The sequence below is a fragment of the Asparagus officinalis genome, chromosome 5 (assembly GCF_001876935.1).
Source record: "Asparagus officinalis chromosome 5, Aspof.V1, whole genome shotgun sequence".
Taxonomy (NCBI): Eukaryota; Viridiplantae; Streptophyta; class Magnoliopsida; order Asparagales; family Asparagaceae; genus Asparagus; species Asparagus officinalis.
The window spans coordinates 130,040,466-130,053,286 of record NC_033798.1 but is presented as its reverse complement, the minus strand read 5'-3'; the positions used below and the strand labels follow the sequence as shown (position 1 = coordinate 130,053,286).

General features: G+C 42.1%; 1 protein-coding gene across 1 annotated transcript in view; it reads right to left on the bottom strand.

Annotated features, from left to right (window-relative positions):
* LOC109842625 (probable WRKY transcription factor 15) overlaps positions 1-1,233 on the bottom strand; it is a 2,796-nt gene extending 1,563 nt beyond the window's left edge. Inside the window, 5 exon segments of the mRNA XM_020411476.1 lie at positions 4-52; positions 359-484; positions 570-728; positions 1,107-1,171; positions 1,174-1,233. Coding sequence (XP_020267065.1) covers positions 4-52; positions 359-484; positions 570-728; positions 1,107-1,171; positions 1,174-1,233 — 459 coding nt within the window.

Genomic DNA, 12,821 nt, shown 5'->3' with positions numbered 1-12,821 from the left:
CACCTGCTTCCTCGCCGGGCAGCCCCGCACGCTGCTGCACTTGTAGTAGGCCCTCGAGTCGTACGGGCTGCGGGTGGGGACAGAACAGAGGGATCAGATCTTTCCACGGCATCGTCAGATTAAAAAATGGAAAATGATAGGGCACACTCTCAACCACATCTCAAACCATACCCTTCTAGTGTATCATATGCTAAAGTGCATCGGGTTTCACATGAGAATTTAAAATTTTAAAATTTCATGAGGCCCGGTATACTGTAGCATATGAGAAAGGGGGTATGGATTAAGATGTGGTTTGGGGTGTGTCTCTAGTGCCACCCTTGAAAAATCGAACGGTTTCAAAGAGGCGGAGGATAGTTACCTAGGGTGAGGGGACCCCTTGATCGGCTTCTGACCGTACTTCCTCCATGAGTAGTTGTCGTTGGGGATGTCGGCGATCTTCGAGCTTATCGCCGGCACGCGGATTGATCTCCTCACCCGATTTTTCCTGTAAGAAGGCGCACGTTAGAGAAAGCAACTACACACATTTACTGCTAACGTGAGCCGGATCTGAGGAGTTTTTTTGTCCTCACTTTTTCTTAGAGCAATGGCAGCGGCCGCCGGAGCGGTGCGTTACCGCCGGAGCCGGCTGGGGCCACTTCTTCTTGGACGAGGAAGCGAGCGGTTCTGCCCGTTGGGAATACGGTGCGGTCGCCGCCGGCCAGTGAGGAACAGAGACGAATCCTTCCCGTCTGGAAACACTTTCATCCGCGGTTCATCGACGGACAGGAACAGAGGAGTATCCGGAGAGATCGGCGGTGAGATGCTGATAAGAATCATCACGTGAACTGTCCTTTCGCGGCGATCTTACCGGACGGGTGAGCGGTTCGGCGGTTGGTGAACGTCAAAGTGTGAGCCTCGAGACGCGGGAAGACACACACCGGAGGAGGAATCGAGCGGGTGAGCTACAGTTCACGCGGCGGCGGGCGGCGGCGGGGATTCGGTCGTGAGCCTGGACCGGCCGCGCCCTGACGGCGTTGGCCCGTTCGATCGGAGGCGTTGATGAACTCTTGAACTTGGCAGACGGGTTGTTGGTGATGTCCGCGAGTCGAAGGAAGAATGACGCGAACGAAGATTGCATGGCGCCCGAGGTGAGGACGAGGGCTTCCATGCTCTGGAGGCCTGCGATGGCTGTCCTTCCTTGATCCGATTCTGATCGTCCATTTTTCGAGAAGTTTCATCAGAATCGACGGCCATCGACGGGTGGTGAGGAGATAAGAATTGGGTTTGGGGAGGAGAGTCGGGGATTTATAATCGGAGAATCGCGTTTGGCTTTGGAAATTGGCGAGAACTAAAGAAATGGGGGTTTTCGTCAGTAGGATCGACGGCTTCTGAGTCGATCTTTCCCTTTTTTTTTTAATCTGGTTTTTTTTTTTTTTTGATATATGAACCCCTCTTCTTAGATTTAATTGGCATCAGGTGCTTTAGTCAGCGAAGCACAATCTCTTTTGTCCTTTTTATTTAATTATTATTATTTGCTTTTATATCCTGTTCTTTTCTCTGGGGAGTTTGTAATATCTACCCTTGATTAGATAAGAAATAACGCCGTAGTTATTTTCTTGCACTTATGTTTACCTGGTTGGGCGTCCTTTGATCAGCTAATTAATAGTTCGTGCTAAGAATAAAATATTTGTATATTATTTTTATTTTAAATTTATATTTTCTGGAGTAATCAATTTACCTTGGTTTTGTAGCTTCTAACTTTCTTTTGGTCTTGATTTTTTACGCGACGCCCGTTGAACATGCTAATTTGATGGTTTACATTTATTACAAGTTCAACATGAAGTTTCTCAGGGTTTTTTCTTTTTTTTTCTTAATGAATTAGCGCATGTTTAGATTCTCACTAGGAGTAGGTAAAGTTATGAAAAATAGGGGAGAGAAGAGGAGAAGTTAAGAGAGCTTCCTTCGGAAAAAAAATATAGGGAACATTTGACCCCTTAAAAACTATCCAAATGGGACGAGAGATCTTCCCTTTATTTCTTGTTCTCGTATCTCCTCAATCTAAATAAGGTCTCGGTAAACTTCAAATATTAAGCACTTTAGTTTCTACAATTTCTTTTCTATCACATTAGCATCACCTTTTCACTATCAATCTTCGGTTATTGCGAGACACTAAACGAGTTGACCGTGTCTTTCTTCTTACCAAGACTTTCAAAAAAAGAAGGGACGGAAAGGAGATTACAAGTTAACGGTATGAATTTAAGAAGTTGTTTGTTATAATAAAAAAAAGGAAAAAAGGAGACGGGGCGCTTACGTTGCAATAGGGTATTGCCCAAGGGTGTACGTGCAAAAAACTTCTTTTTCGTATCCTGTACTAGCAAAACAACGCACCTTCCAGGCATCAGTTTGGTGTGAAAAAGCCAAGACGTGTAAGTTGGACTCACTCCCTCCCTCCGTCTACGAAAAAATATAAAATAATAACAATAATAATAAACATTTTTTTAAATCAAAATCAAAATATTGCCCGAAATATCGCTTTACCGATACAACCTTGGGCCGTCCGGTAGGCGGACTGCCAAGGCAAGGGCGGCCCACTTGGTGTGAAATAAGGCCCCGCGTATTTGTCCAGATCTGGATCATGCTTTCGAGTCTCATAAACAACTGCACCAAAAAAAGTCCCAATTTGAGCTTCCGTATCTCCTCAAATCTCCACCTGAAATAATTAATTTTGGTTGCTGGTAATAATCTACGCTAGAAATTATTAAGAGGCACACGAGACTAATTTGACAAAACCCCTGACTAATGAGAAATTATAGGCTTTCGTAAAATGAGTATCGCGTGGGTGTGGGAGCTCGGTTTCAACGTGAGTAGCTGTCAAGTAAATAGTTTTTTTTTTTTTTTGGAAAAAATTTGTCAAATTATTCTATTAACAAACCTTATGTAATTTGAGTTTTGTACTTGATCAGCTATAATGTTAGTTGAGATTGTCAAATTTCCATTGACAAATATATAAGGGATTGCTTTTGTTCGTACGTCAATTTAAGGAGACATCGGACGTTAAATCACGCAATTGGGCTCAGGTCTAGCTTTTTCTCAGACCTGATTCGTTTACCCCGGCCGCACGTGATATCTAATTATAAGGCGGTTTTTGTTGCTACCTTAATTTTTGAATGGGTTATATAATAAAATGCTAAATATTCATATTGGTATTTTAATTCTATCCTATTTTTTAAGAAGGTATTTTAATTAGACAAACATGTTTTAAGGTATTTTAATTGATTCAACTTACCAACAAGACCCTTTTTCTCGTCGGCGACTAGTTTTCCGACGAGAGCTCGTCACGTGCGTGACACGTGATGACTTGAACTGTTTTTTAGGTGCTGACGTGACACGGATTTTCTGACGTAACAATGTTTAAATGCGGGAATTAACAGTGTTTAAATGCGGAAATTAACCCTCTAAAAATCCCAATTCACCAAAAATAGGACAGATCTGTGCCACATCAGCAGCTAAAAAACAGTGTAAATCATCACGTGCCACGCACGTGACAAGCTCTCGCCGAAAAACTGGTCGCCGACGAGAAAAATGACCTTGTTGGTAAGTTGAATCAATTAAAATACCTTAAAACAGTTTTGTCTAATTAAAATACCTTCTTGGTAAAATGAGGTGTAAATTAAAATACTAATATAGGTATTTAGCCTATAATAAAATATAACTACGTAAAAAGTAAATATTTTAAATTAAATTCCTCTTCCTTACTCAAGAGATTTATCATTTCCGCGTGCGGTCGAGTAAAATGCTTGTATTGACTTATCCCTAAGCCAACTTTAACTAATATCGGATGAATTAGTGATATTTTTTTAAATTAGAAAAGCAATCTCATATTCATTTTTCTCCAAAAAAAAAAACCCGAATGTATCTGAGCCGTTGGATTTGGGTTGTCGGATCTGACGACGAGGTTTCGAAGAATGAGTTGACTGTGCTCTTTCTAATGTTATACAAGTCAAACACGCCGTCTCCCGAGGGCTCCACGCTAGATGTTGACACGTGGAGGAAGACGGGGGATGAGCTGTCAACAGCAGAGAAAGCGAAAACTTTAGGACGCAATTAGTTCCCGATGCTCGTAATTTTTTGTTTTCTTTAATGATGAGTCGCGACTTGAGAGGCGAGAGCATGTGCCCAAAAGTCAACGAATAGAGCGGGCGAACTTGATTAATTCCGTCTTTCCCATATAAAATGATTGGGTAGTTTTCCCTTTATTGCATTCAAAATAAATCGAGGCGATTAATATTCTTAAAGAAAACGCTAGAGGCACACTCTTAGACCATATTTTTAACCATATTCCTCTCTCGTTACAGTACACTGGGACTCACATGAGAATTTTTAAAAAAAAAATCACATGGGCCTAGTGCACTGTAGCGAGAGAAGAGTGTGGTCGGAGGTGTGGTTTAAGATGTGACTGTAGCGTCTCTCTATTCTTAAATAGACAGAGTCATTCCTTTTAATTATTGTATTGATTTAATAGTAAGCAGTTTTGTTTTATGCTTACATTAAATTGAAAGTAGACATGTAGGTTAAACATATACATTCATGATTGCGCGTTTGGAGTTCAAAAAATAGACGTTCCTTATGTTCTACCTCGACTTAGGTAACTAGACAGAAATTGAACTCGAGACCGTGAGAGCCATATTGAAACATCCTAACACTTTCAGATTACTGGCGATGAGATCCTTAATCTGCTACTAATATGCAATAAATGTATCCCCATCCTGAAAATAAACCTGTCTCCATAGGTCCCACCCTAACTCAGTTCAGCCCAAAATAATAGATAGGAATCAGACCATAGACCATGGGAGCCTTATTATAACATTCCAACAGTTCGGATCACATGCAGTGGGATCCTTAAAATTCTAATTAATGTACGATAATTTTACTAATTCATAATGAATAATTTTACATCGAACGCGGACATTCCACGACCACGTCAACAACAAAGAGACGCGCGTTGCGGTCCTCAACCAGTTTATTAAAGCCCATTAACATTTGTTGCCCATTAACATTTTTAGGTCAACCCGCAGTATACAGCCCAATTATAGAAAAAGTCCCACCGCGTCTGGCCCATTATAAGCGCGCAGGTTTCATGGCCTCCAAATTCGAATAGCACTCACGTAAAATTGAAAGAAGGAAGCAAATGGAGTAAATTAGTCATCACAATGATTTACGGTCTACGGCTAAAAAATAACTATAGTTTTGGAGTTCATAAAGAGATTAGGGCGCTTGTATAGATGGGCATCTTTTGTCTTTATATATAAATGTTTGAGATGGGCTAAGGATAAGGGTCTGGCGTTCGAAGGCCCAACTCGTTCCATGTTGGGCTTTGGGAAAAAAATGCAACGTCGGCGTAGTAAAATTAGCAAAGCTAAGCTCGGCCATTATAATTAGTAACAAATTATCCTTACTTAAAAGTGTATTATCTTTCGACTATGGTAGATTCCATGCCTATCCTTGTGATATTTAATCATGTATTTATTTATCGTTGGTTTAGTTCTCAATTCTCATAGATCGCCTTTGGTCAGTGGGATCACGGGGGCCCGAATGAGAACTTTAAATAAACAAATAATACACACAAAAAACATACAAGAGTGGGGATCGGAAAAATAATCTCACTATCGTCCTGGTTCTAGTGTTGTTTTATTAAAAAAATTAAAATAGAAAAAGATTTTCTGGGATCTAGTGCCCATTTGCATCTATCTACTTTCTGTTCCCTCGCAGCTTGGCATGCTTCGTCGACGCGACTAGCTCCTCAAGGGGCCCACTGAGCTAGGCAAAGCCAGTGAAGATCCTAATTTTTAACCTGGCATTATTGTTTTGTCTAATTTCTGATGAAAAATTGAACAAATTGTTGTTGGGTATCAACTATCAACTCAAACCCCAAGTTAGTATAGTGTTTTTAATTCTTTGTATGAGTTTATGAGAATTAGATATATAGGGTTAGATATCTATCATGATTAGGAGTTTGGGTTCCATCATGATTTGGAGTTTGAATCTTATTCTAATTAGGAAGTTAGGGCTAGAGATAAGAGTTTTGATTTTCCTATATATGTCCTTCTATTGTTAGAGGAAAAACCAAGAAGAATAAGTGTTGAGAGAAAGAGATCAGAGACATGGTTTGGCAGTCTTTGTCCGTGCAAAAGATTGTAATTTGAAGGTGATAGTTGATTGGTTTTTGATCCCGTGGTTTTTTTTCCCTGTTGAGGGTTTTCCACGTTAAATCCTTGTGTGATTTTATTCGTTGCGTTGGGTGGTTTTTCGGAGTTTTTTCGAGATCTAAAAATTCCCTTCAATTGTCATGTCCCAACAATAATAATTAGATAATTAATTTGGTGGCTGGCAGATTGCATGCATGACTAGCTAGGTATTCTCCTCCTCCTTAAATCCCAGTAGCAACATTGAGCAAGAGCTAGAGAGAGGCAGAGCCAGATCGGATGCCTACTGAGATCGACATAGGTACGTACCGTAATTAATACCTAGCTCAAACCTTGACGATTAAGGCAATATTGCACCATAACTTTTGTTCTGAGAGATCATTAACGCACCGTAAAAATTTGACATAATTAATAAATTAAAAAAAGAGACAAGGATGGTACAAATGGTCAACCCAATCAAATAAAAGAGAAGCTTTTAATAGTAGGGGGGACCTTAATTCTCTTTTGTGGGCTTTCAGTACTAGCAACATGGATGGAGCCAGAGCAGAACTGTCAGATTCAATCAGTGCAAAAATTAGGGCAAATCTGGGTCAAGCAGCATCCAAGACATATGTAGATCCTCCACTACGTACATTATTAATTAAAACCCTACATATCTACAGATAAATTGCTCACAGTACTGCTAGCTAGAGCTAGCTAGCTAGAGAAATTAAGAAGAGGCCAAAAGGGAGAATCTCTTTTATGTCACCTTTTGCCTTGAAGTGTCACCCAATTTCAAAGAGGTATGAAGTCCTATTTGTTACAAGAAGATCTTCTATAGGTCTATTTGCTAGCTACCAACAAACCTAGTGTATAGTATTGACCCGAGTGCGGATGCAACCTTTTATACTCTTTTAAGTCAAAATTAGCAACTGGGTTCCTCATTAATAAAACAATATTAGATGGTCTATCGACCTACTCAAATATTTTTAACAATTTTAAGTAGTAAAATAAATTTTCAGTTTGGGGTCTCACAACAAATAGAACTACTGGCGGTCTATTAATGACAGATAGAACTATATATAGGGGGTCTATTCGCAATTGGATGACACTACGTACAAGGGTCTATTTACAGTTAACACTTTCATAAATTGGCAGGTTATTTAAGATATTTTCTCTAACGATTATGATAATTATATCATCAGTCTATAAATTTTAGTGTTAATTGTGGATAAACCCTCTATACTACCATTTTGGACGGACTCTATGGGGTTCTTGAAGAGATGGTGCTCAGGATCAGTTTTTCAGGCAAACAGGTTGGCGGTCGACCGGTGCGGTCGACCGCATTCGTGCACAGGAGTTTCTGGGCATCAGGATTGGTGGCGGTCGACCGACACAGTCGACCGAAGATGGTAGCGGTCGACCGACGCGGTCGACCGCCGAACTCTCTGGAATTTGGATCAGCCGCTGGATGGAGGGCGGTCGACCGGGCCGGTCGACCGCGATGGATCGCGGTCGACCGCACCGGTCGACCGATCTATTCTAGGAGCAATTGGAGAGATTGAGAGTTGATTGTTGAGGGTTTATGAGAGATTTGTAACCCTAGTTTGTTCCTCTTGATTTCTAATAGTGAAAACTCCCCCCTCCTTGCCCCGTGGACGTAGGTATCTCGCCGAACCACGTAAATCTGGTGTTTGATTGTTTGTGCTGTTGATTTTGGTTGGTTCTTTATCTTTCTCGGCGATTGTTTTGGTTTCTCAAGGCACAACAATTGGTATCAGAGCTCAGGGCTACGCTTGGGCTATTTTGGAGGAGTAGATCGCTTTGGAAGTTCATCTAGGGCTTCGTTTGGTGATAAAGGTGGGATCTTTTCAGTAAAAATCTCGTCTTTTTCAGTTTGGATCTATTTCTCGTTTGTTTCCGCATTGGTTTGGTGGTGCTTTGAGATATATGGCTGAAAAAGATAAAAGTGGGGAGGGTTCTTCTGGTGTGAAGGCCGTCCAAAGTTTGAATATACATTCTATGAAAATAGATGTGGAAAAGTTCAACGGCACAAATAATTTTGGACTTTGGCGATGCGAAGTCATGGATGCGCTAAATGCGCAAAATTTGGAAGATACATTGGAGTTGGACGGAAAACCGGCCGACGTTGATGAAAAGGTTTGGAATAAGATGAATAGAACGGCGTGTGGTGTGATTAGGTCTTGCCTTACCCAAGACCTTAAATATGATGTGATGAATGAAACTTCGGCAAAGAAGATTTGGGAGGTCCTAGAGGGCAAATATTTGACGAAGAGCATCGAAAATCGTTTGCATTTGAAGAGGAGGCTTTATCGCTTCCAATTGAAGAAGGGGACATCCATTAGTGATCACATGAACCACTACACGAAGCTACTTGCAGATTTGGCGAATGTAGATGTCAAGGTTGAAGACGAGGACAAGGCATTGTTGTTATTGAGTTCCTTGCCCGACGAGGAATATGAGACCTTCGTCCTCACTCTTATTAATGGAAAGGCATCACTTTCGTATAGTGAGGTCATCGCAGTCCTTGTGAATTATCAACTTCGAAAGAAGGACAAGGAGACTTCCATCGAGCCGGTTGCGGGTGCATTGGTAGAAGGACAAGGAGACTTCCATCGAGCCGGTTGCGGGTGCATTGGTTGCAAGAGCTAAAAGTCCAAACCATGGAAGAAGGTCGCAGTCTAGAGGGGGGCATCCTGCAGTTGGTAGGAATCAATGTGCCTTTTGTAGAGAGGATGGACATTGGAAAGTCGAATGCCCAAAATTGCAAGCTGTGAAGAATAAAGGGAAAGCTACTCAAGCTTCAGAGGTGAATATTGCCAAGGCTAGTGGCGATGTTTCAGATTCAGATTCTTCAGGCTATTCGTGCCCAGCTCTTCCGTCAGTTGATGTTGCCGACTCCACCGAGTGGATGTTGGATTCTGGTGCTACTTACCACATATGCCCTAGAAGGGATTGGTTCTCCAGCTTTCAGGAGTTGGAAAGAGGGGATGCTGTTCTCATGGGTAATGATCACAGATGCCCTATTGGTGGTATTGGTACCGTTCGGATTCGGATGAGTGACGGGATGATCCGGGAGTTGGCTGATGTGAGGTTCGTTCCTCAACTGAGGAAGAACATCATTTCACTTGGGGTATTGGAGGCATCAGGCTATAGGGTGATCTTGGCGGATTCTCGCTTGAAGGTCACATCGGGGTCCATAATTGTGATGAAGGGAGTCAGGCGGAGTAACTTGTATTATCTACTTGGGAGCACGGTAGTTGATAGGGCGCTGACTACTTCTATGGCTAGACTGTGGCATTGTTTGGTGCTGGGATATATTATTGGTTATACCGTGCACAGATTGTTGAGGAGTGCTATGACCTGCAGATTGAAGTCCTGTGAGCACATTGGTATGAGCGAGAAGACCGAGGTGGAGTTCAGCACTTCTATCCATCGATCGAGAGGTCTTATTGAAAGTGTTCAGTCAGGCATTGGGGGGCTTTCCTAGGAGGCATCATCGGGAGGTAATCGTTATTTTGTTTCCTATATTGGGGATTGTACTAGGCATATTTGGGTTGCAGCCAAGTCCCGTTGGTATAAAGCCCTAGTAGTTCGCAACAGTTGGAGGAGGTGTATGGGCAGAAAGGTAATTACCAGTCGTACTTGTTCTAGTAGGAGTCCTTTCTTGCATTGGTGCCGAGCTCATGGCATTTGGAGACACTTCAGAGTAGAGGAGACAGTGGGGCGACGTGATGAGATGGCAGATTTAGTGGGCCGTTCTTTTCTGGAGGAGGATCGGTATTGGTTGTCGAGCAGTGGATCTGGTATTCGGGCTTCGACACGATTGGGCTATCTTATGAGGTTGTCGACTGCTGCGTATAGAGTTGTTAGATCTGGTGGAGCTGTTTCAGATTTTGGTCGGCGTCGGATATTTGGCTACCCAGCACTTGGTCACATCGTTGATGTGAAGTTGGATCCGATTGCGCAGTTGGGATTTAGGAGTTCATTTGGCTATCAGTTAGGAGCTTCTGAGTTTGGTCTGAGCAGGTTTGTCACTTTGGACCCTCGGCAGGTGGAGAGTATTGATCAGGTCAGAGGGATATCGCAGCGGGTGGAGGTTGATGCTACTTCACATTGGGTGGGGATTTTCCCACGTACTCCAGGTCATTATGCATTGGTTGGGATTTCAGCTGAGGTGGCACAGCGTGGGAGTCATTTATTTATTGGTGCAGATGATGAGGTAGTTGATTTTGATGTAGCTGGTGGATATATTTTGGATACGGCCATTGTTACATCTCAGGTGGAGGTGTTGGACTGTTTTCAGATTGGGGTCGTTGATGGTGGCACAGCGTGGGAGTCATTTATTTATGGGTGCAGATGATGAGGTAGTTGATTTGGATGCAGCTGGTGTATGTTTAGGATACGGCCATTGTTACATCTCAGGTGGAGGTGTTGGACTGTTTTCAGATTGGGGTCGTTGATGATGCTATCAGCCGCAGGTTGGATTGAGGGCCTTTGGAGGCCCATATGGTGAACTACGTGAAGGCTTGATTCATTGGGCAAGAGGATATGTAGGCAGTGTTTATGATGCAGCCGATTTGGTGAGCGACATCAACATTTGGGGTGAGTGTTCGCACTCCCATTTGGGTCTCAGCAAGTGATGCATTTGGTGTAGTCGGTGTAGGCTCAGTTGTTTGGTGAGTAGACACAGTTGGTTTGGGGTTGAGTGTTCGCACTCCCGTTTGGATCTCGACGTGTTGTGATTGGAGTCCGTTGTCATGAGTCCGTTGCCATGGCGTACTGGGTGCAACAGTTGAGGTATTGGTTTGATCGGTGTCGGCTCAGTTTGGTAGAATCTTCGCCGAGGTGGAGATTTGAAGAGATGATGCTCAGGATCAGGTTTTCAGGCAAACAGGTTGGCGGTCGACCGGTGCGGTCAACCGCATTCGTGCACAGGAATTTCTGGGCATCAGGATTGGTGGCGGTCGACCGACACAGTCGACCGAAGATGGTAGCGGTCGACCGGCGCGGTCGACCGCTGAACTCTCTGGATCTTTGGGCTCGCTGCTGGATGGAGGGCGGTCGACCGACCCGGTCGACCGCGATGGATCGCGGTCGACCGCACCGGTCGACCGCCGCTGCGGTTTTGAGTTGGGCCTGTTTTTCAGACCCGCTTCGTTTTGGATTTGTATAAATACCCTTTGGGTGTTTTTTTAGGGCTAAGAGCAAGGACGAATTTGAGCAGATTGAGAGAGTTTTCTTTGGGCTTCTATTCTAGGAGCAATTGGAGAGATTGAGAGTTGATTGTTGAGGGTTTATGAGAGATTTGTAACCCTAGTTTGTTCCTCTTGATTTCTAATAGTGAAAACTCCCCCCTCCTTGCCCCGTGGACGTAGGCATCTCGCCGAACCACATAAATCTGGTGTTTGATTGTTTGTGCTGTTGATTTTGGTTGGTTCTTTATCTTTCTCGGCGATTGTTTTGGTTTCTCAAGGCACAACAGTTCTATTGTTGCAAAAAATGCAGTTAGAGTGAATTTTTTTAACTCTTTTACCCTTATGGAAAGATAAAATGGTTTTTAACAAATAAATTTCTTGAGGGTAGAAGAGGCGAGAAAATTTACTCAGTGGGTCTATCCTCAATTGGGCGATAGTGCAAGGGTCTATCAAAAGTTATCCTAAAAAAAGGGGAAAAAACTAATCAAGAGTATTAATCTCTGACGCCATTCTACATTATATCGTTCAATCTTCAACGAAATTATTTGATTGATCATAAAAATACTTCTAGCAGTATATGTATATATATATATATATATTCTAAAACAGAAATATAATATATCCTCTTTCTTTTTCTCTTTTTCTCATAAATTAAATGAAATATTATAAACTATGTTAACATGCAGAGACAAGTTGCAAGAAAATTTTGTATGTTAGTCTTATCACAGCAAAAAGCTCCATGCATGAGTCACTAGTTAAATTGTGCCAGTTAGAAGCCATACGCATAGGATGCTTTAGTTGGATCGATGCATATATTGTTGGAAATTAGAGAGTAGATGAGGAGATAATTTTTGCTATATTATTCATCAAATAAAAGTACCTTTATATAGGCTTACAAAACAACTTAATCACCATAAAAATCTAAACTAATTTTAGATTTATTAGCCACTACTCCACTAACAAAATAACAACTAAAGACAAAGTCAACTTTGAATCATTCTTCAACACTCCCCCTTGATTCAAAGTTTCTTGTCATTCCTTTTGAATCTTCATAGAGCACTTCTCTCCATAATCTTGTAAAGCACTTCTCTTCACTTTGTGATGCACTTCTCATCTCAATCTTGTTGACGCACATAATCACCAACATTTCTTAAAGGAGCACTTCTCTCCACAAGCACTTGTCTCAATCTCTCCATGGCGCACATCTCACCATGATTCCTAGAATAAAATTTCTTCTACAACTGCTTGTGCCATGTTTGCTTGTTCTTCACCATTATATCGACAATATTTTTGGATATAACCAAATCTCTTGCATTTGTGACATTGAGGTTTTCCTTTATGCCAACAATCCTTCTCCTCATGACCAAGTTTCTTACAATTGTTGCATTGGACGCATTTGCCTTTCCCTTTTGAAGATGAAGTCTTGGCTAAAAAGGCTTCT